This window comes from Eucyclogobius newberryi, unplaced genomic scaffold (assembly GCF_026437365.1).
Source record: "Eucyclogobius newberryi isolate DKJ021-1_F unplaced genomic scaffold, fEucNew1.0.hap1 SCAF_10, whole genome shotgun sequence".
NCBI classification, from domain to species: Eukaryota; Metazoa; Chordata; class Actinopteri; order Gobiiformes; family Gobiidae; genus Eucyclogobius; species Eucyclogobius newberryi.
This window is the reverse complement of record NW_027315724.1, coordinates 4608990-4631983: the sequence shown is the minus strand read 5'-3', so window position 1 is coordinate 4631983 and position 22994 is coordinate 4608990. Positions and strand designations below refer to the sequence as shown.

The following is a 22994-nucleotide window of genomic DNA, read 5'->3' as shown; positions in this document are numbered from 1 at the left end:
AAACCTCACACGCTTTATGCTAAACCTGACACTCCCTTTGCAGACGACTCTTTGCCATCAAATCTCTTTCCTGTTCACAAAATGGAACTCGTGTTTTCATTTGGTTCACACAGCCATTTTTTCAAATGACACACACATACCATTCATTGAGTCACACAACTAAGCATTTGTCTGCACACTACCAACATTTACAGCACACTACAAAGCTGAAAACACAATTATAGAAACAGAACACACCATATGAATGACAATGTGGGAAATGTGCCATTTCTCCTTTTGTAAAATGTCTGTAGGTCGACTTTTGTCAACTTTTGTAGTCAAACATAAAACAGCACACAAATATGCAAACAAAAAAAGTTTACAGTCATTTTAGCACACACAGAACAGTACAGTACAGTAAACCGTCCCCCCCTCACAAAAAAAAAGAGCCATCAGGCCTCCGGTTCCTGAGGGCCTCATCGACATCACAGGCGATGTGCTCCCTGCTGCGTTGGAAGAATGGCCTTGAGCGGCGCATGAAGCCCTGACAGGCCTCCACACTGACGTCGCCACAAGATTTGACTTGAGAAGTGTGTGCAACAACCGAACATTGTGTGTAGTGTTTTGTAATTGACATCAGAGTGTAAAGAAGGAAAGTCAGAGTCTAATGCAGATAAGGGAGTGTGAAGTGCCAACTTGGGGTGATCGATTGGTACATGAAGTGAAGGTTGTGCAAACTGTGCCAAATGTTTGCTTTTTGGGTTGTTAGCAACTGTGGAAAAACTGTAATACAAATATTGGGGCTCTTTTGATGATCCAATATCTAGAATTAAAATCTGCTGTTAAATGACCCGCTGACTCTGGAAAGGGGTGTGAGACAGGGCTGTGCTTGGTCCCCCATCTTATTTGCTTTGTAATACCATTTGAATGTCGAATAGTATATTAGATGGTGTTATTAGATGGGATGGAACATAACATTTACGCCTTCTACGCTTATGATGATCTATTATATTTGACAAAACCAGAAAATTCCATACCCAAAGTAATGCATTTTCTTCAATAAATTGGTCCAATGTCTAGATACAAATTAAATGTCCAATTTCTTTTATTCTCTCTCATTTTGGCGACCCGCTTTGACCTTCAGGAAGACCTGTCCATTTAAATGGCAAACGGAATGTCTTGGATGTTTTGGTGTAGTTCTCCATACAAACAATACAAGTCGATTTTCCACCATAAAAAAGACCTTGAAAATTGACTCCGTTTTGCCCAGATTTCTTTTCCAGACTCTTCCAATTGCTTTTCCCAACCGGCTGCGTGATCTCAAGATTTATACGGCAAAAAAACAAAACATATCCGATTTAAAACTTAACAATCATCAAAAGATGATGATTGATGCAATCTTAGTGTTACTGTATTATGAAACTCAATGGAAAAATACAGATTTTGGCCCCTTACTGCCTGATGACAAACGGTTGAGTCATTTGGAGGACGTGGAAAATCTTTGGGTAACATCAGTGCTTACGACCTGCAAAGAAGTCAAACATATAACCTAAACAAATTATGTTAAAATCTTAAACTGGTGTGCTTATGATCAAAGTTTTACACCTAACAGCACCTTTAAGATTTAAAGTCTGCATAACAAAAGGTATAAAGGTTTTCTACCAGATTGTAAAAGAAAATGACATGAAAGAATGTATGTTGAAAGAATCCTTTGGCTTGGATTGAGAAAACGGACTTTCAAAGATTTCCATACTTATTATAGTTATTTCAAGGTGCATTGTTGGACATTTTGAGTGGACTAGTTTTTCACATGCAAGACATTCGGACAGCACTAAAAATGGCGTAAGCCCTAAATAGCGCCCTCTGTAGGGTAGTAAAACCATCTCAGGCTTCAAAATCCCCCCTGCCCAGACAGAGGGGGATCTACAGTGGGTGAATGATTTAAATGCTCACTTCTTGAGGTTTGATCGGTCACCCGCCCCTCCCCCTGCACAGCTGCATGCTCCCTCTTCCACAGCTGGACAATGCCCTGCATCTGTTCCTCTTCGCTTATCTGCCCCGGACCATCAGCTCCCCACTTCGCCTGGACTCACCCATCCCCCCAGCACACAGTCCCCCTGCCAACCACTGACTGTCACAGCAGCACAGGTGAGGGGTGAGCTGAAGAGGATTAAAGTGAGGAAGGCAGCAGGACCTGATGGCATCAGCCCCAGGCTCCTTAAGTCCTGCGCAGATGAACTGTGTGGAGTTATGGAGCATGTCTTCAACATGAGCCTGAAGCTTAGGGTGGTACCACAGGTCTGGAAGACCTCCTGTCTGGTACCTGTGCCTAAGACACCGCGCGCCAAAGACCTCAACAGCTTCAGGCCAGTGGCTCTCACGTCCCACCTGATGAAGACACTGGAGCGGCTGGTCCTGGACCACCTCCGCTCCACCGTGAGCTCAGCCATGGACCCGCTTCAGTTTGCATATCGGCCTGGCATCGGAGTGGAGGACGCCGTCATCTCCCTGCTGCACCACTCTCTCTCTCACCTGGAAAAGCCTGGCAGCTCTGTGAGGATTCTGTTCTTCGATCTTTCCAGCGCCTTCAACACCATCCAGCCGCTGCTCCTGAGGGACAAGCTAGAGACGGCTGGTGTGGAGTATGACCTGGCAGAGTGGATCCTGGACTACCTCACAGACCGACCCCAGTTTGTGAGAGCACGGGACTGTGTCTGACACTCGGACCTGCAGTGTGGGGGCGCCCCAGGGCACTGTCCTCGCGCCCTTTCTCTTCACCCTTTACACTGCAGACTTCAGACACGACACGGACAGCTGTGTCCTGCAGAAGTTCTCTGACCACTCTGCCATCATCGGACTCATCACGGACGACGATGACGGGGAGTACAGAGGACTGGCGCAGGACTCATCAACGCGGGGAAGACCATGGAGATGGTGGTGGATTTCCGCAGACGCCACCCCACTGCCCCCTCACCAGTGAACATCCAGGGACGGGACATTGAGAGAGTGGACTCATACAAGTACCTGGGTGTTCATCTGAACCACAAACTGGATTGGACTCGTAACACAGACGCACTGTACAGGAAGAGCCAGAGTCGGCTCTACCTCCTGAGGAGACTCAGGTCTTTTGGAGTGACAGGGCCACTCCTGAAGACCTTCTACGACTCTGTGGTGGCATCAGCCCTCCTGTACGGTGTGGCCTGCTGGAGCAGCAGCATCACAGAGAGGGAGAGGAAGAGGCTGGACAGAGTCATCAAGAAGTCCAGCTCCGTCCTGGGCTGTGCTCTGGACTCGGTGCAGGAGGTGGGGGACAGAAGGGTCCTGGCTAGATTCACATCTATGCTGGACCATGAGTGTCACCCCCTGCAGGACACTCTGTCCGCTCTGGAGAGCAGCTTCAGTGAGAGACTGATCCACCCTCGATGTGTGAAGGAAAGGTTCCGTAGGTCTTTCCTTCCTGCTGCTGTCAGACTTTATAACAAAAACTGTTAGTACTGAACACTCGCAATACTGACCTAACCTAATACTGATGTGCAATTCTGTCATATGTGCAATTGCTGTTGGAATTCATGTGCAATCTATGTGCTGTCGTGACACATAATATGTGTCACGACGGCACATAGATTGCACATGAATGTGCAATTACTGTCGTGATCACATGCAATGGTATTTATGTATTTGTTTATTTGTCTATGGGAGTTTTTATTTATAGGAGATCTTCTACTGAAAGTGTTTTTCAGACTTCCTATAAGTGATCTGTTCTTCTGTATCTACCTCTGTATCTTCCTGCGTTGCACCAATGAAATTTCCCCATGTGGGACAATAAAGGAATATCTTATCTTATCTTAATAATATGGTTAAAAGCTCCTAAAAGTCTATATTGAATATAGCAAAGATTTTCTTCTTGCCACTTAAAGAAGTTGTACTTAAATCTTAAAAAACTTTTTTAAAAAAAAGCTAAATGCAAACATAGATTGAATATAAAGTCTAATGTTTTTGTGAACAGGTTAGCTGAGTTTGTGGTGTTATTTGAACATTTTGCATATGAGCGATTGCGTTTACTGTTTTCTTCCAGACTTGTGCACTCAAGCCCCCTGTAGGCTGAAAGTGAGCGCAGCAGGCAAAAGCAAGGTCTGTTCTGGATTTTATTTAATAGAGCAAGTCACCTACACTTTATCTCTGGAACTGTGCCAAAAACAGACTTCAGAGTGAGCGGATAAATGGGCCACTTATGACTCAACGTAGCTCTACATTACCACGTATTGATCGATGGAGCCACGGCAATTATTATTATAAGCAAACCTACAACAGGCCGACATGTGGAGCCTGGGTAAGGACAAGGCCTGTGTAAAAGCAGAGAGAAGCGAGCATAATCCTTCTTGCATTAGCCTCCTGCTGACCGCCACCATTACACGGGAGGCGGCAGCTTCTTCAGTCAGTTTCAAACTGTTGTGATGCCAGATTTCCCCTGTATATATGTTTGTAAGTGCTCAGTATGTTTTAATTGTTCCGTTTTAGGGGCATTGTTGAATTTACAGATGTTCTGCTGTGACTTCTCTTATTCCACTGACGCTGAAGAGAATTTGAGTGTTAAAACTTCCCTGAAACTTTCTAATATGGTAAACAAAGCCACAGATGTCTTTGCTCACAATCACAATTAAGAAAGCACAAGAAAATGACCTCAAATCATGTGATTTGACTGTTTATTAGCTCCACTGTTAGCATTGCTGCTGCAGCCGGACATGACGTCATTGCAAACTGCACTTTTTATAAAACACACGTTGTCCCCGAGGGAAGTATTTATACAACATATCTAAAGGTGTTAACATGCTGCCAGTGATAATCCATCTGTAACTCACTCTCTGATTTGTCCTGATCAATTACTGCTTTAATTGAGCTCGTCTCGGCTGATTCCCCATAGACAATGAACTGGACAGTCTTGTGAAATGGACTTATTCTAGAGTGGAGTGGTATTTGCCTTCATCATACTCTTCTATATTGAATAATTAAATGATGTAAAGCACAATAGTAAATGTCTTCAAACCAGGCTCTGATATCACGTGTGTCCGATGTTTTCCACTGGCAAAATCACCTTCATACTTAGTGAAATTCTGTGGTTAATTCTCCATTGGAATCACATTATGTTCCACTTCCTGTTGTCTCCATTTTGTTTGGGTTGACACATTTTTAAAAGGTTCCATGAGTGTCTTATGCCCTCATCTCAGTGCAATCCTCTCTCTGTCCTGCAGGTGTCAGCGTTTTTCTGTGAGAAGTGTCAGACCAGGAGCGGCGGGTGGACAATGGACATTCTCTGGACATTTGTGGACACTCAGAGGACACATGCACACGGCCCCGGGCTTCCATATGTACCAGCGTGCATGTGCAGGGGGCGAGACTTCCTCTTTTCCAATGTCCTGGTGCAGAATTCACAGCGGGACAAACTTTGGGACACACTTTTGGACTCTCTTGTCTCTCCAGCTCAGAGTCATATGCCAAAGGGTAAACACTGAGCAGGCGCTGTCAACATGGACTCGCTCTGCAGACTTGTCCAAGCACACGGGGACATTATAGGGACACGGCCGCTCGTCCCTGTCCTATTAAGAGCACACTTTTCCCAGGCACTTTAAACCCCCACGTCCCCCCTGTCTCTGCGTCCTCCGGTTTTTCTAAGCAATAGTATGTGGTGAGTGTGCGTTGTGGGGGCGTGGCCTGAATGCTGCTGTGGTCCTGCGCTGTCCCTGCCCTGTCCCTGCCCTCTGTCCTTCTCTTGTCCAATAACACTACACCTGTCCAACCGGATTTTATGATTTCATAGTAACAAATGTGGATTTCTAATAAACAAAGATATTTTTCTGCCTGTTTTGAGTGGTTTATTTTCATTTCATACAATCCTAAACAGTAGGTGCAGGTGACCGAAAACTTCCATGTCTTTGGAGATGTTGTTGGGCGTGTTTACGTGCGCTCAAGTATCCCAAATGTGAGCAGTTTGATAAATAATATACAGTCTACAATTCTGCTCAAATCAAGTGGAAGATTACAGAAGCTGATAAACAACAGAACACATTTAACACAGATACAGACTTTGGATCACACACACTTGAACTGATGACCTTTTTCCTCTTAAATAAGGTGTTTTTGAGTGCTAAATTCCCCCTATCGTTAGGAAACAAACTGACTAATCTAATCTGGGAGTAACAATGGAGAAGTTAACAAAAAAGCAACGAAACACATTTTGTCAGTTGTGCTGCTCATAATTATGTTAATGTTGATGTCTGAATGTTGAGCATTTTTAGAATAAATAGAAGTTGTACGTCACCGTTACTGTGGATGACTTACTATTATGCACTCAGAGAAACCGGGTTATCAATCTGCATTTATACATTGTTATTATACATTAAACGTGGAATGCACGATTTTTTGGCGCCAAATCTGAGTCTTATTTCCTCGTGGCGTGGATTGCCGATTAGTCCTGCCGCGTATCAATCATAAAACGCACCTATCGCTCACCTGCAGCCTCGTGCGGCTCATCCCCATGAGAGCAGCACGTTTCCCTGTGTCTAAGCGCATGGATCTATCATAATATAGTTCCCTCAGTGTACGGGACAAAATTAAGACGGAGAAAGACAGTTCGAGCTCAGAAGAGAGATGATGTGATCCGTCGCGCTAATAAACAAACGCACTTGTGTGTTGTATCAGTCCACACGGGGGAGTGGCATGTGCACGGGGGAGTGGCATGAGCACGGGGGAGTGGCATGAGCACGGGGGAGTGGCATGAGCACGGGGGAGTGGCATGAGCACTTCCACCTGAGTTCTCAAATCAGCGAAAAATCGTCCATTACGCCTTTAATACAAGCCCAAAATCAAAACAGCAGTTGCCTCAAAGGGCGACAGTGTGATAGAGAAGCAGATTAAACAATGTTCACAGGAAATTAGCAAATGGATAATGTCCCAGCATCCCGTCCTCGGCAAAGAAAACTACAAAATCCTTTGGGAAAAACCTTAGGGAGGTTATTTATGGTAAGTTGTGGTGCAACACAAGTCATGGGCAGCGTGTGCACATGTGTATGTGTGCATCAGCCCAGTGTGTCATCAAGCCCTATCTTGTCTGTAATGATTAACGACATCTAAGAAACTGTAGTTCTACGAGTATGTGCAGGCTATCCTCTATTGGCTATTCCACTCCTAGACTCATATAGCCCTGAGAAAAAAAGATCCACCTGTTCCAATGATGTGAGGGGTCCTCCTGGACCCTATATAAGCCTGTGTATTCGATACAAACACCCTCTTTCCACTCAGGTAAAAGAGGCCTGGCCTGATGTGTCTGAAGTTAGAGGGCTACGCACAAACTCATAGAACTACAGTTACATTAGGTAACTTAGACTTCTATGCTTATGTGCTACGCCCTATACAAGCTTTGCTATTCGTTAAAACCTACCTGAAGGCCAAAGGGAATGCTGTAATCCCATCAGGCCTGGCATAGCATGATTGGATCGTGCTCAAGTAACAACAGACGACAAGGTTTAGAGCGCCCAAAAGCACCTAAAAAGCGCACAGGCTACTCCTACCGAGGACACCTGTATTGCACAAAATACAAAAACACCCACCTTTTCCTGTACTTCACAAGTCAAAGAAGAGGATGTGCAAAGGCTGCCTCTCCCAAGACCACTAGCAAGCCCATAAAAGCAGACATATTAAGTGCCCCGTACCACCCCTTTAAGAGGGTTAGGGGAAGGCCACCTCTATCCACTGACACGCTATGTAGCCAACACACTCCAATCCAATCCAACTTTATTTGTATAACACATTTTACCAACACAAAGTCTCCAAAGTACAAAACAAGCACAAATAAAATAAGTTAAAAAATAAATAAATATGTACAAATCAAATAAAAACGAATTAAAAACAACATAAAATATATAAAATAATAAAAGACAGAGGACCACACAATTCTCATGCCGGGTTAAACTCTCATGTCGACTGGGCTAGCAATGCCATTGGCGTGAACCGGCTCCGCGCCTAAAACGCCCCACACACTGCATGGAATATCTAGTGTACCAGACACTGAGAAGAAAGTGGAGCACCTGGTTCTTGACCCCAGAGGCATTAAACAGCTGGTCCAAACAGCTGAAACTGGCATTGCAGAACAAGAAGCTCTACACTGCTGCTCCCCAACACAGAGCAGGACAAGATATGGCGAGGCACAAAACTGACATTGTCGTCCAGATCAGTCACAGTTGACCAGCATAGGGACTTGTTAGCAATCCGCGAAGGTCCCAGAAAAAAACACCAAGGGCCACCATACAGAGCCACGGGGAAATGTTTTGCAGTGCCAGAATATCCCGCAGCAAACATAGCTGAAAACGCCTGTGGAAATCTATTCCAGGATCATCATCCAGAAAGGTACACGGGTCCACTGTACTGAACCCGCAGATGCAGAACTGCAATGGCCCCTGCTGTGTAGGGCCATTCTGCAGGACCACCGTACTGACCCACGGAAAGTCACGCAGGGCCACCGAACTGGCTCACAGAAGCTATACTGGGTGGCCAGTGGAAAGAGCACTGTAAGGGCCCCTGAAAGCCACTGTATTGGCACGCATGAGGGTGCAGGGCACTGTACAGGCTCACAAAAGCAGCACTGCAATAGCCTGTGGAAAGCTGATCTGGGTCTATGAAAAGCCGGGTAGGGCCACTGTGTGCAGGCTACTGTACTGGCCCGCGGAAATCACACAGGGCCACCGTACTGGCCCATGGAAATCACACAGGGCCACCATACTGGCCCATGGAAATCACACAGGGCCACCGTACTGGCCCAGGAAAACCATACAGGGCCACCGTACTGGCCCACGGAAAGCCATACAGGGCCACCGTACTGGCCCAGGAAAACCATACAGGGCCACCGTACTGGCCCACAGAAAGCCACACAGGGACACCGTACTGGCCCACGGAAAGCCACACAGGGACACCGTACTGGCCCACAGAAAGCCACACAGGGACACCGTACTGGCCTACAGAAAGCCACACAGGGACACCGTACTGGCCCACAGAAAGCCACACAGGGACACCGTACTGGCCCACAGAAAGCCACACAGGGACACTGTACTGGCCCACGGAAAGCTGCGTTGGGAGAAGCTGGGTAGTAAACTTAACAAATAGAAATTAAGGTTTTGTGATTTCTGTCATGTCTTTGTGATTTGGATGCATTTGTTCCTGTTGTGAAGCACTTTGAATTGCCTTGTATACGAATTGTGCTCTACAAATAAACTTGCCTTGCGGCAGTGGAAGCAGCACTGTACTGGCCCATGGAAAGCCTCTCAGGGTCACTGGATGGCCCTTGGGAAGCAGCATTGTAGTGGCCCGTGGCTCAAGATCCACAGTAAGCCACAAGGGGCCACCGTCATGGCCAGAAGAAATCTGCACCAGGTGGCCAACGAAAGCAACACTCTGGCGTGTATACATCAAACACATGGCGACAGTGTGTGAACCCGCCCAGCAACTTTGCAGAGAGCGATGGCCCAGAAGTGTTGAGTGAACGTATATACACTCCTGTGAGCACACCAAAGGCATAGTAGAAGTGTGCTTCTCATGTCTCAAGAGTAAAAGAAATGAGCTCCAACCAGGGCATGCGGGTCGTGACGGTAGAGCTGCCATGTGTGGAAGCTCATAGACAAACCCATGACCAGGGCCATGTTAAGTTAGCGCACCGACCTAGCTAACAAGCACGAGGACCCGGTCTGGATGAGCCCCCGCGATAAAGCCAGCGTAAGAACTTGTGCCGTGTCAGAACTAGCATCACCTCAGAGACACGAGCAGCTATCCAATTCACATGGAAAAAACTAGTCCGTAAGCATGCAAATTCTTACTGGAATGATGGTAAATATATATATATGATGCTCTAGGCGCAGTGGGAAAAACATCCTCATCATCGCAGTCTGAGTGTGGTGCCGATAAGTCCTGGTTTTGGCCCCATGGATAAAAAAAACATGAGGTACACTCTCTGCACCCAGGGGAGAGATGCAGAGGTGTCTGCAGTGGTGCCCGGATCTGGATGTGCCTGGAGAAACACCGTAGTTCCTGGTCCGACACAAGCAGGTGACACAGGCGGTGAAGCTTGTAGAGGGCGTGGCACATACGTGTTACACATGGAGCTCCACTAGTGCAGATGACACTGTATTTTGCCATGAAATATTTAAAACGGTAATTCACAAATGTTGAACCGTATAATTTACTTTAGTGATTAGACCTAAGAACTCACAAGAATCTGTATTTTAACAGTATTTTAAATGCACTGTATTAAATATTATAGGCCTGTAGGATGTTGTGATGTCTTCTGAAACCCGGCAATAATACTTAAAAGTGCTACAATGAGGTGCAAATAGCTAATATTTATACTATCCATTTGTGGCCAGTATATTTTATTTTCAGTCACATAAGCTGCTGTATTAAATAAGAGGCAGGTTGATTGTTATTAAATATTCTCACAGGTTAAACATAAAAAAAATACTATCAACGTTTCTTTTCTTTTTGTCGATAACCGTGATTCGTTGTATGATTCCGATATTTCGATATCAGAAACGTCATAAGGCGCTGGTACAGCTGGCAGCCCGGTGTAAACGCTCTCTCTTCTTTCTCACACTTATTGTGCTTTATTTCCTATATTTTGTAAATATAGTTAGTATATTTTTTCTATTTTACTGTACGATAGGGACACGCGCTGGAATAGTTTTTTAATTCAACTGTTTTTGACTTTTTTCGGCTGGATTTGAGCGTTTTTCGTTGCGTTCGTCGTGTTGTTGTGATGTGAGTTAGCTCCGAGCGAGCCCATCAGCCCCCCCCCGCGCCCTCCGGCCGCGCTAAAGTACGGCGTGTCGTCGGTACACGTTTATATACACGTTTATATGAAAGAGGAACTTCACGAACGATCGGGACACGCACTGGAATCGCTTTAAATTAACTTGTTTTGACTTTATTCGGCTGGATTGAGTGTTTTCGTCGTGTCGTTGCGATGTGTCTTGGCTCTGAGTCCCCCGGCTCCGGCCCCGCCCCCCGGCCGGCGCCGTACCGCGTTTATACAAAGGAGGAACTCATGAAACTGCGGAGAACTGTCGTCTTACCCGGAGATCATCACGTTATCCCGGCGGACATCCTAAGGAAAACGCAACGAAGCAGACGGGCTGGACGTAAACTCCGAGAGAAGAGAGGGACAAACAGGAAGTCGGTTTCCGCCGTAGTCATGGGTAACGTGAGGTCCCTTCAAAATAAAATGACGGAAATAGCGAGCCTCATGCGGTCCCAGAGGATTTATAGGGACAGCAGCGTCTTGATTTTCACAGAGACCTGGTTAACAGCAGAAATGCCAGACTCTATTGTAGGTTTGGACAATTTTCATCTGCTGCGGGCGGACAGAACGAGAGAATCCGGGAAGAAAAGAGGTGGAGGTCTGGCGGTGTATGTGAACACGAGCTGGTCCAAACCCGAACACTGCACAGTGAAGGAGCAGCTATGTAACGGGGATATTGAACTATTGGCTATTGGCATGAGGCCATATTATCTGCCCCGGGAGTTCTCACATGTGATTTTGATCGCAGTCTATGTGGCCCCGTCTGCCAATGCTGAAGATGCTTGTGAAGCACTGCTCTCCTGCACTTGTAGGCTGCAAACACAGCATCCACAGGCTCTCTTCCTCATCTCTGGTGACTTTAACCACGCTTCTCCCTCTTCTGTTCTACCAACATACACCCAGTATGTTACCTGCTCCACCAGAGAGAATAGAACATTGGACTTGTTTTTTGCCAACACCAAGGAGGCTTATTCCTCTTCCCCCCTCCCTCCCCTGGGCAGCTCGGACCACAACCTTGTACATCTGAGGCCTGTGTATGAACCCATCGTGCGCAGGCAGCCTGTGGTGTCCCGTGAGGTGAGGATGTGGTCTGCTGAGAGCGAGGAGGCTCTAAGGGACTGCTTCAGCACCACTGTCTGGACTGAGCTTTATGACCCACATGGGGAGGACATCAACACCATCACAGAGTGCATCACGGACTACATCAACTTCTGTTTTGAGAACATTGTTCCCTCCCAGACGGTGCGGTGTTTTCCAAACAACAAGCCATGGATTAACCGTGAACTGAAGGCTCTGCTGAAGGAGAAGAAGAGAGCCTTCAGGTCAGGGAACAAGGAGGAGCTGAGGACTGTGCAGAAGGAGCTGAGGAGGAAGATCAGGCAGGCTGAGGCCGGCTACAAGAGGAGGATGGAGGAGCAGCTGCAGCAAAAGAACATTCAGGGAGTGTGGTGGAGCCTGAAAACCATCTCGGGCTTCAAAATCCCCCCTGCCCAGACAGAGGGGGATCTAGAGTGGGTGAATGATTTAAATGCTCACTTCTTGAGGTTTGATCGGTCACCCGCCCCTCCCCCTGCACAGCTGCATGCTCCCTCTTCCACAGCTGGACAATGCCCTGCATCTGTTCCTCTTCGTTTATCTGCCCCGGACCATCAGCTCCCCACTTCGCCTGGACTCACCCATCCCCCCAGCACACGGTCCCCCTGCCAACCACTGACTGTCACAGCAGCACAGGTGAGGAGTGAGCTGAAGAGGATTAAAGTGAGGAAGGCAGCAGGACCTGATGGCATCAGCCCCAGGCTCCTTAAGTCCTGCGCAGATGAACTGTGTGGAGTTATGGAGCATGTCTTCAACATGAGCCTGAAGCTGAGGGTGGTACCACAGGTCTGGAAGACCTCCTGTCTGGTACCTGTGCCTAAGACACCGCGCCCCAAAGACCTCAACAGCTTCAGGCCAGTGGCTCTCACGTCCCACCTGATGAAGACACTGGAGCGGCTAGTCCTGGACCACCTCCGCTCCACCGTGAGCTCAGCCATGGACCCGCTGCAGTTTGCATATCGGTGTGGCCCTCAGAGGCAACTGTTGTTGTGATTTTGGGCCTTACAAAAATAAATTGATTTGATTTGATTTGATTTGATCTCCCTGCTGCACCGCTCTCTCTCTCACCTGGAAAAGCCTGGCAGCTCTGTGAGGATTCTGTTCTTCGATCTTTCCAGCGCCTTCAACACCATCCAGCCGCTGCTCCTGAGGGACAAGCTGGAGACGGCTGGTGTGGAGTATGACCTGGCAGAGTGGATCCTGGACGACCTCACAGACCGACCCCAGTTTGTGAGAGCCCGGAACTGTGTGTCTGACACTCGGACCTGCAGTGTGGGGGCGCCCCAGGGCACTGTCCTCGCGCCCTTTCTCTTCACCCTTTACACTGCAGACTTCAGACATGACACGGACAGCTGTGTCCTGCAGAAGTTCTCTGACGACTCTGCCATCATTGGACTCATCACGGACGACGATGACGCGGAGTACAGAGGACTGGAGCAGGACTTTGTGGACTGGTGTCAGCGGAACCACCTCCTCATCAACGAGGGGAAGACCAAGGAGATGGTGGTGGATTTCCGCAGACGCCACCCCACTGCCCCCTCACCAGTGAACATCCAGGGACGGGACATTGAGAGAGTGGACTCATACAAGTACCTGGGTGTTCATCTGAACCACAAACTGGACTGGACTCATAGCACGGACGCACTGTACAGGAAGAGCCAGAGTCGGCTCTACCTCCTGAGGAGACTCAGGTCTTTTGGAGTGACAGGGCCACTCCTGAAGACCTTCTACGACTCTGTGGTGGCATCGGCCCTCCTGTATGGTGTGGCCTGCTGGAGCAGCAGCATCACAGAGAGGGAGAGGAAGAGGCTGGACAGAGTCATCAAGAAGTCCAGCTCCGTCCTGGGCTGTGCTCTGGACTCGGTGCAGGAGGTGGGGGACAGGAGGGTCCTGGCTAGATTCACATCTATGCTGGACCATGAGTGTCACCCCCTGCAGGACACTCTCTCCGCTCTGGAGAGCAGCTTCAGTGAGAGACTGATCCACCCTCGATGTGTGAAGGAAAGGTTCCGTAGGTCTTTCCTTCCTGCTGCTGTCAGACTTTATAACAAAAACTGTTAGTACTGAACACTCGGAATACTGACCTAACCTAATACTGATTTGCAATTCTGTCATATGTGCAATTACTGTGAAATTCATGTGCAATCTATGTGCTGTCGTGACACATATTCATGTGCAATTACTGTCGTGATCACATGCAATGGTATTTATTTATTTATTTATTTGTCTATGGGAGTTTTTATTTATTTATAGGAGATCTTCTACTGAAAGTGTTTTTCAGACTTCCTATAAGTGATCTGTTCTTCTGTATCTACCTCTGTATCTACCTGCGTTGCACCAATGAAATTTCCCCATGTGGGACAATAAAGGAATATCTTATCTTATTTCCCGCTGAAATCCCAACCAAAGACTGACGCGCTTCCAGTTGCAGATGTGTGGAGGCCCGAACCCTCAGGAGGAGAGGGCGTTCCTCCAGGAGCATCTGGATCTACAGGTCAGGGCCGTGAGACGGGGCATCAGCAGTGTATTATATACTGTGTATATACTGTGTATATACTGTGTATATACTGTACATATACTGTGTATATACTGTATATATACTGTATATATACTGTGTATATACTGTACATATACTGTGTATATACTGTAGTGTTCAAGAGTTTGGGAAAACTCTGCAGTTCATCTTTCATTTGAGCCTGTGCCAGCCCAATGAAAACATCCTGCGTTGTTCCTGTCCCAGGAAGCTGGTTGTCCTGACTTCACACGTGATGAAGACCATGGAGTGACTGGTGCTTCACCACCAGCTCAGATCCCAGTTCAGTCACGCCCTCGAGCCTTTGCAGTTTGCATGCTGGGAACGCTAAAACTGATAGAGATAACAGTGGATTTGAATGGAGTTCCCTGGATGACTCCTCAGTATGTCCTACACCTGAGACTATCTGTAGCACTGGAACTCCACATGGGACTTACTGTCAACAGTCCTGTTTATTCTCTGCAAATTAGACTGAAATTAGGTTTTGTATTAGAAAAATTCAAAACCCACAGCAACAGTTAAGTCAGAGGCGCAGAAAGCCACAAATACTACCATGAAGTTAAAAGGTGTGTATTGTACAGTACATACAATAATCCATGAGCCATTAGAACTCAGAAAAGTAAACACTACACACTTATTTTACAAATCATTATTTTTGAACTCTGAAAGAGTTACAGTGTCAATGACATTGACAGGATAAAGGAAACATAAGAACCAAAGAGCAAACTATCTCCATGCATGAAAATGTATTAGTCAAAGTTCACATCACTTACAATAGTTCTTCGTAGTATTCTTAGTATATAATGCATACAGTCCTGGGACTATGTGCTGAGGGCCCGCAGCAGGAGCAGGGCCTCAGTCCTGGGACACTGTGCTGAGGGCCCGCAGCAGGAGAAGGCCTCAGTCCTGGGACACTGTGCTGAGGGCCCGCAGCAGTCCTGGGACACTGTGCTGAGGGCCCGCAGCAGTCCGGGGACACTGTGCTTAGGGCCCGCAGCAGTCCGGGGACACTGTGCTGAGGGCCCGCAGCAGTCCTGGGACACTGTGCTGAGGGCCCGCAGCAGTCCGGGGACACTGTGCTTAGGGCCCGCAGCAGTCCGGGGACACTGTGCTGAGGGCCCGCAGCAGTCCTGGGACACTGTGCTGAGGGCCCGCAGCAGTCCTGGGACACTGTGCTGAGGGCCCGCAGCAGGAGCAGGGCCTCAGTCCTGGGACACTGTGCTGAGGGCCCGCAGCAGGAGCAGGACCTCAGTCCTGGGACACTGTGCTGAGGGCCCGCAGCAGGAGCAGGGCCTCAGTCCTGGGACACTATGCTGAGGGCCCGCAGCAGGTGCAGGGCCTCAGTCCTGGGACACAGTGCTGAGGGCCCGCAGCAGGAGCAGGGCCTCAGTCCTGCGACACTGTGGTGCTGAGCAGGGCCTCAGTCCTGGGACACTGTGCTGAGGGCCCGCAGCAGGAGCAGGGCCTCCAGCAGGAGCAGGGCCTCAGTTGTGTGTGACTCTACCGTCTGTGTCTGTCTGTGTGCTGGTCACTTGTGTACATATTTGGGGGTGGGCGTGTGGCGAGGCGGGGCCCGCAGCATGGCGAGGGCTGTGCCGGAGAAGTCCCTGAGTGTATCCACACTCTGCCTCTGGAGCTGCAGAGACTCCTGCACAAAGTCCTGCTGCTTCTGCTTCAGCACCTGCAGTGAGCGGGCCAGCGACTCTACAGAGCGAGCCACCGAGGCCAACAGCACCCGGCCCACCCTCTGCTGCTGGAGGCACTGGGCCAGGGGCGAATGGGCAGAGCTCTGCAGCACATGGGCAGCTCCCTGCTGGAGCTCAAGGGCCGCTCCTTGTTGCTGGAGATGCTGTCCCTGGGGCAAGGGGGCGGAGCTCTGCAGAGGGAGCGGGGATGCTGGGGCCTGGGGGCGGGGCGGACTGCTCTCCTGACGAGAGTATGTGTACGTGGGTCTGGATCTGAAGAACTCGTCTGATTCCATCAGGAAGCTCTGATCCTCGTCATCCTCCTCCTCAAAGTCCAAGCCGTAGTCTGGGGACTCGTAGTTCACGTCTGTGAAAGGAGAACTACATTTAAAGTGGACTTACCATGCACTAAACTAAGAGATGCAATCACACATTTGTCCAGGAGCAGGAGTGAGCTTGGATGTGTTTCACATTGTCCATAAACTGAGAACAAGCTTGATAAAGTGTGTAGCATTAAACAATAAAGTGTGTAGCATTAAACAATAAAGTGTGTAGCATTAAACAATTAAGTGTGTAGCATTAAACAATAAAGTGTGTAGCATTAAACAATAAAGTGTGTAGCATTAAACAATATGGCACGTATTTGTACATAGGATATAGGATATATCTTATGGCCGTTAGCCAGTAAAAATCTATAAATGAACCGCTCTATTGCAGGGTTGTGGGGAAAAAGTAGCGGCTTAAAGTCCAAAAAGTATGGTAGATATTAAGTACTTTTCTAATTAATATCTAATAGTATATCTGCAATGGGCATAAGTACTCTGTTAAGAGAAGCCTCTTATGATGACGACAAAAGCAAGGCCGTTTACGTCGCCCGGATCGGCGTCACCGAGGCCCCATCCTGGAGCCAAGCCTGGGATGGGTGCTCCATGGCGAGCGCCTGGTGGCCGGGTCTTACCCCACGGGCCCGAAAGAGCGACGTGGGGCCGCCCTCCCGTGGGCCCACCACCCGCAGGAGGATCCATAAGGGCCCGGTGCAGAGAGATCTGGGCGGCAGTCGACGGCAGGGGCCTCGGCGACCAGATCTCCAGACAGAGACTAACTCTGGGGACATGGAATGTCACCTCGCTGGGGGGGAAAGAGCCTGAGCTTGTGCGGGAGGTTGAGCGATACCGACTAGATATAGTCGGCCTCACCTCCACGCACAGTTTGGGCTCTGGAACCATCTCCTCGAGAGGGGCTGGACGCTCCACTTCTCTGGTGTTGCCCGCGGGGAGAGGCGGCGGGCTGGTGTGGGCTTGCTGATAGCCCCTCAGCTCAGCCGCCACGTGTTGGAGTTTACCCCGGTGAACGAGAGGGTCGCGTCCCTCCGCCTTCAGGTGGGGGACAGGTCTCTCACTGTTGTGGCGGCCTACGGGCCGAACAGCAGTGCAGAGTACCCGGCCTTCTTGGAGTCCTTGGGAGGGGTACTGGACAGTGCACCGACCGGGGACTCCGTTGTTCTACTGGGGGACTTCAACGCCCACGTGGGCAATGACAGTGACACCTGGAGAGGGGTGATCGGGAAGAACGGCTTCCCCGATCTGAACCCGAGCGGTGTTCAGTTATTGGACTTCTGTGCTAGCCACGGATTGTCCATAACGAACACCATGTTCAAGCACAAGGGTGTCCATCAGTGCACATGGCACCAGGACACCCTAGGCTGCAGGTCAATGATCGACTTTGTTGTCGTGTCATCTGACCTCCGGCCGCGTGTCTTGGACACTCGGGTGAAGAGAAGGGCAGAGTTGTCAACCGATCACCACCTGGTGGTGAGTTGGATCCGCTGGCGGGGGAGGAAGCCAGACAGACTTGGCAGACCCAAGCGCATTGTGAGGGTCTGTTGGGAACGTCTTCTGGAGCCCTCTGTCAGTAGGGTATTCAACTCGCACCTCCCGGAGAGCTTCTCCCATGTCCCGAGGGAGGTTGGGGACATTGAGTCCGAGTGGACCATGTTCTCCACTTCCATTGTTGATGTGGCTGCTCGGAGCTGTGATCGCAAGGTCTCCGGTGCCTGTCGTGGCGGCAACCCCCGAACCCGGTGGTGGACACCGGAAGTAAGGGATGCCGTCAGACTGAAGAAGGAGGCCTATCAGGCCACTCTGGCTTGTGGGTCTCCGGAGGTCATCGACAGGTATCGGCAGGCCAAGCGAGCCGCGGCTCGTGCTGTCGCAGAGGCAAAAACCCGGGCCTGGGAGGAGTTCGGGGAGGCCATGGAGGAGGACTATCGGTCGGCACCAAAGAAATTCTGGTAAACCGTCTGGCGCCTCAGGAGGGGGAAGCAGTGTCTCACCAACACCGTTTACGGTGCGGGTGGAGGCCTGCTGACCTCGACTGGAGATGTCGTCGGACGGTGGAAGGAATACTTTGAGGATCTCCTTAATCCCTCAGTCACGTCTTCCGAAGAGGAAGTAGAGACCGGGGACTCGGAGGCTGGCTCATCCATCACCCAAGCTGAAGTCACTGAGGTTGTTCGCAAACTCCTCGGTGGCAGGGCTCCGGGGGTGGATGAGATCCGCCCTGAGTACCTAAAGGATCTGGATGTTGTAGGACTGTCTTGGTTGACTCTGCAACATCGCGTAGCGGTCGGGGACCGTGCCTCTGGACTGGCAGACCGGGGTGGTGGTCCCTCTGTTCAAGAAGGGGGACCGGAGGGTGTGTTCCAACTACAGAGGGATCACACTCCTCAGCCTCCCGGGTAAGGTCTATTCCAAGGTACTGGAAAGGAGAATCCGACCGATAGTCGAACCTCGGATTCAGGAGGAGCAGAGTGGTTTTCGTCCCGGTCGTGGAACACTGGACCAGCTCTATACCCTCCATTGGGTGCTCGAGGGTTCATGGGAGTTTGTCCAACCAGTCCACATGTGCTTTGTGGATCTGGAGAAGGCTTTTGACCGTGTCCCTCGGGGTGTCCTTTGGGGGGTGCTCCGGGAGTACGGGGTCCGGGTCCCTTTGCTCAGGGCTGTCCGGTCCCTGTATGACCGGAGCAGGAGCTGTGTTCATTGCCGGCAGTAAGTCAGACCTGTTCCCAGTGCATGTTGGACTCCGCCAGGGCTGCCCTTTGTCACCGGTTCTGTTCATAATTTTTATGGACAGAATTTCTAGGCGCAGTCAGGGGTCGGAGGCTGTGGTCAGGGGTCGGGGGGTGTCCGGTTTGGGGACCACAGGATCTCATCTCTGCTTTTTGCAGACGATGTTGTCCTGATGGCTCCATCAAACCCGGACCTGCAACATGCACTGGGACGGTTTGCAGCCGAGTGTGAAGCGGCTGGGATGAGATTCAGCACCTCCAAATCTTAGGTCATGGTTCTCGACCGGAAAAAGGTGGCTTGCCCTCTCCAGGTGGGTGGGGTGTCCTTGCCCCAAGTGGAGGAGTTCAAGTATCTCGGGGTCTTGTTCACAAGTGAGGGAAGGATGGAGCGTGCGATCGACAGGCGGATCGGTGCAGCGGCTGCAGTGATGCAGTCGCTGCATCGGACCGTTGTGGTGAAGAAGGAGCTGAGCCGAAAGGCAAAGCTCTCGATTTACCGGTCGGTCTACGTTCTGACCTCACCTATGGTCATGAGCTTTGGGTAGTGACCGAAAGAACAAGACCGCGGATACAAGCGGTCGAAATGAGTTTCCTCCGCCGTGTGGCTGGGCGCTCCCTTAGAGATAAGGTGAGGAGCTCGGTCACACGGGGGGATCTCGGAGAAGAGCCGCTGCTCCTCCACGTCGAGAGGAGCCAGCTGAGGTGGCTCCGGCATCTGTTCCGGATGCCTCCTGGGCGCCTCCCTCGGGAGGTGTTTCAGGCATGTCCCACCGGGAAGAGGCCCAGGACACGCTGGAGAGACTATGTCTCTTGGCTGGTCTGGGAACGCCTCGGGATCCCCCCGGAGGAGTTAGAGGAAGTGTCTGGGGAGAGGGAAGTCTGGGAGTCCTTGCTCAGACTGCTGCCCCCGCGACCCGGCCCCGGATAAAGCGGCAGAAAATGGATGGATGGATGAAAAAACACATTTGAAATTTTCCAAACCTAAAATGTAGTTATAAATCATCAGAACAAATATCTTAAACTGGAGAAAATGCAACCAATGTATTGAGTGAGATGCACACGCATGGAGCCTTGTGAGAACACAAGTCTGCTCTGAAGCACAAGAACACAAGAACCCAAGAACCCAAGAACCCAAGAACACACAAGAACGCACAAGAACGCACAAGAACGCACAAGAACCCAAGAACACACAAGAACGCACAAGAACGCACAAGAACACAAGAACCCAAGACCCAAGAACCCAAAAGAACACACAAGAACGCACAAGAACGCACAAGAACACAAGAACCCAAGACCCAAGAACCCAAAAGAACACACAAGAACGCACAAGAACGCACAAGAACACAAGAACCCAAGAACCCAAGAACCCAAGAACACGAGAACCCAAGAACACAAGAACCCGAGAACACGAGAACACGAGAACCCAAGAACACAAGAACCCAAGAACACAAGAACACAAGAACCCAAGAATCCAAGAACCCAAGAACCCAAGAACACAAGAACCCAAGAACACAAGAACCCAAGAACACAAGAACCCAAGAACACAAGAACCCAAGAACCCAAGAACACAAGAACCCAAGAACACAAGAACACAAGAACACAAGAACACAAGCACACATATGAAGAAAGGATCCTAGTTTAATTCTGCTTTAAACCTGCTTTGATGGGTTAGTGCTGGTTCAGACCTGGTTGGTACTAGTCTAGTCCTAGTTTAATTCTGGGTTTTTCAAAGCATTTTGGGTTATTTCTCACAAAAATCGAATCCATCAGTAGTAATTGAATTGTATTAACACTTGTATTAAAGTGTTGGGGATATTTTGAGCAACCCAAAATGTCTTTAAAATGTGTGTTGTGTACCTCCGACCCAGAGGCCTTGGCCCCCAGAAAAACCTGGCCCTCAGGAAAATGAAGTAGAATAGTCCTGGAGTCTTGGGGAGGAGGTGCATTTACAGCATGTCGGCCATATTGTGTGTTCATTAACATGCCCCCACCAAATAAACAAATATGATCAATAACGGAGCCAGGGCAGATGAATATGTGTCCTTACCGTCCCCTGTCCTGTCGGCTTTGGAGAGCTTGGAGCTGAAGGCCTTGCTAGAGGGGCCGTCAGGCAGGCTGAAGCTGCCCTCAGGCAGAGAGATACCGGCGAAGGAACGATCCTCGTCCAGGTCCACATCACTTTCTCCACCTGAACACACAGCCAGAGGTTTAGAAGATGTACGAGTCAGGTTCAGGTACAAGTACATTTTGCAGTTTTACAAGAAATCAGGTTCATCATTTTCCTGCTACTTGAGTAAATAATAACTAGGTTGTAATTGGATGCTGGGTCTAAAAGGTCTGACAAGATTAATCACCATCAAATTCAAATCAATATTTGGAGGTGGCATGTTTTTAATGTGATATGTGATTAATTTTGTCAACTTGAGAAAGGTTTTTAAGAGTGACTATATCTGGCCACTTTCTTCAGTCCTGACACAGCTCTGTTAAGGAGTAATTATGGACTCAGACATGAATTTCAACCGCTACATCAACTCTTCCATCTAAAAAACATTGCCATCATTAAAAACATAATGTCCCAACCAGACTTGGAGCGACTAATCCACGCATTTGTCTCCAGTAGATTAGACTGTAACGGCCGCTCACTGGTCTCTCCAAACGAGCTGTAAACAACTGCAGTTCATCCAGAACGCTGCTGCTCGGGTCCTGACTAGAACCAGGAAGTACCATCACATTAGTCCTGACTAGAACCAGGAAGTACCATCACATTAGTCCTGTTCTCAGGTCTCTGCACTGCCCCCTGTGGCTCAGAGAAGAAACTTTAAAGCAGCTCTGCTTGTGTATAAGTCTCTTCATGGCCTAGCACCAAAATACATCTCAGATTTGTGTGTGTCATATGAACCATCTCGGACTCTAAGGACCTCAGGGACCGGCCTCCTGCTGGTGCCAGAGCCAAGACCAGACACGGAGAATCTGTGTTCCAGGTCTATGGGGCAAAGGTCTGGAACAGCCTTCCTGAAGTGGTGAGACAGGCCCCGCCCCCGGCTGTGTTTAAATCTAAACTAAAAACTGTTTTGTTTAGCCGCGCCTATGACTGATTTTACCTGGTGTTTAATATTCTAAAATACTACATTATTTGTATTCTTTACTTTACTCTAATGTACATTGTTTTACATTTATATAAACTGCATTGTGTTTTTACCTCATTACTTGTTTTAAATTGTGTTTTAAACACTGCAAAGCACTTTGAATTGCAGTTGTATGAATTGTGCTTTATAAATAAATTTGATTTGATTAAGTCACTGCTCTAAATGTGTCTGAAAGGAGGCCAAGGCCAGCTTTAGGTCCTTGATTTGAGTCGCACCGCGCTTTCTTTGTTGTGAAGATAGCACGGCACACCACCTACTAAAACATGACCAAATCAAACAAAAAAAGTGTAAAAAGATTCAGTTGTAGTCATCTGGACGTTTCGACTCTCAAGAGTTATTTTCAATCTGCAGATCAAGTCTTAGAACTCAGATGATTATTCTACCCTGAGTAGGCCCTGCTCCTGATAATGGGCTCAACTTCAACTTCTGTAAGCTGATAAGGCCTCTTCACATCCTCAAGAATATATATATATATATATATATATATATATATATATATATATATATATAAAAATAAAAAGGTGGGACAATAAAGGAATATCTTATCTTATATATATATATATATACACATATATATGGCTGGCATGGCTGGCCTTCACAATAAAGTGAATATATCTGACACAAATATGCACATTCTTTATGGAATTTA

At 48.8% G+C, this 22994-nt stretch overlaps 2 protein-coding genes across 2 annotated transcripts in view; one reads left to right on the top strand and one right to left on the bottom strand.

The window, feature by feature from the left end:
* The window catches only part of LOC140373555 (leucine-rich repeat and fibronectin type III domain-containing protein 1-like protein), a 76761-nt gene extending 70925 nt beyond the window's left edge, over positions 1–5836 (top strand). Inside the window, exon 11 of the mRNA XM_072460110.1 lies at positions 5229–5836. The gene's annotated coding sequence lies outside the window, so the exon portion shown is untranslated. The remainder of the gene's footprint in view (positions 1–5228) is intronic.
* Positions 5837–15767: 9931 nt separating this feature from the next.
* LOC140373522 (uncharacterized) overlaps positions 15768–22994 on the bottom strand; it is a 40299-nt gene continuing 33072 nt past the window's right edge. Inside the window, exons 5-6 of the mRNA XM_072460060.1 lie at positions 21247–21387; positions 15768–16496 (exon numbers count right to left, since the gene is read on the bottom strand). Coding sequence (XP_072316161.1) covers positions 15973–16496; positions 21247–21387 — 665 coding nt within the window. The 3' untranslated portion in view covers positions 15768–15972. The remainder of the gene's footprint in view (positions 16497–21246; positions 21388–22994) is intronic.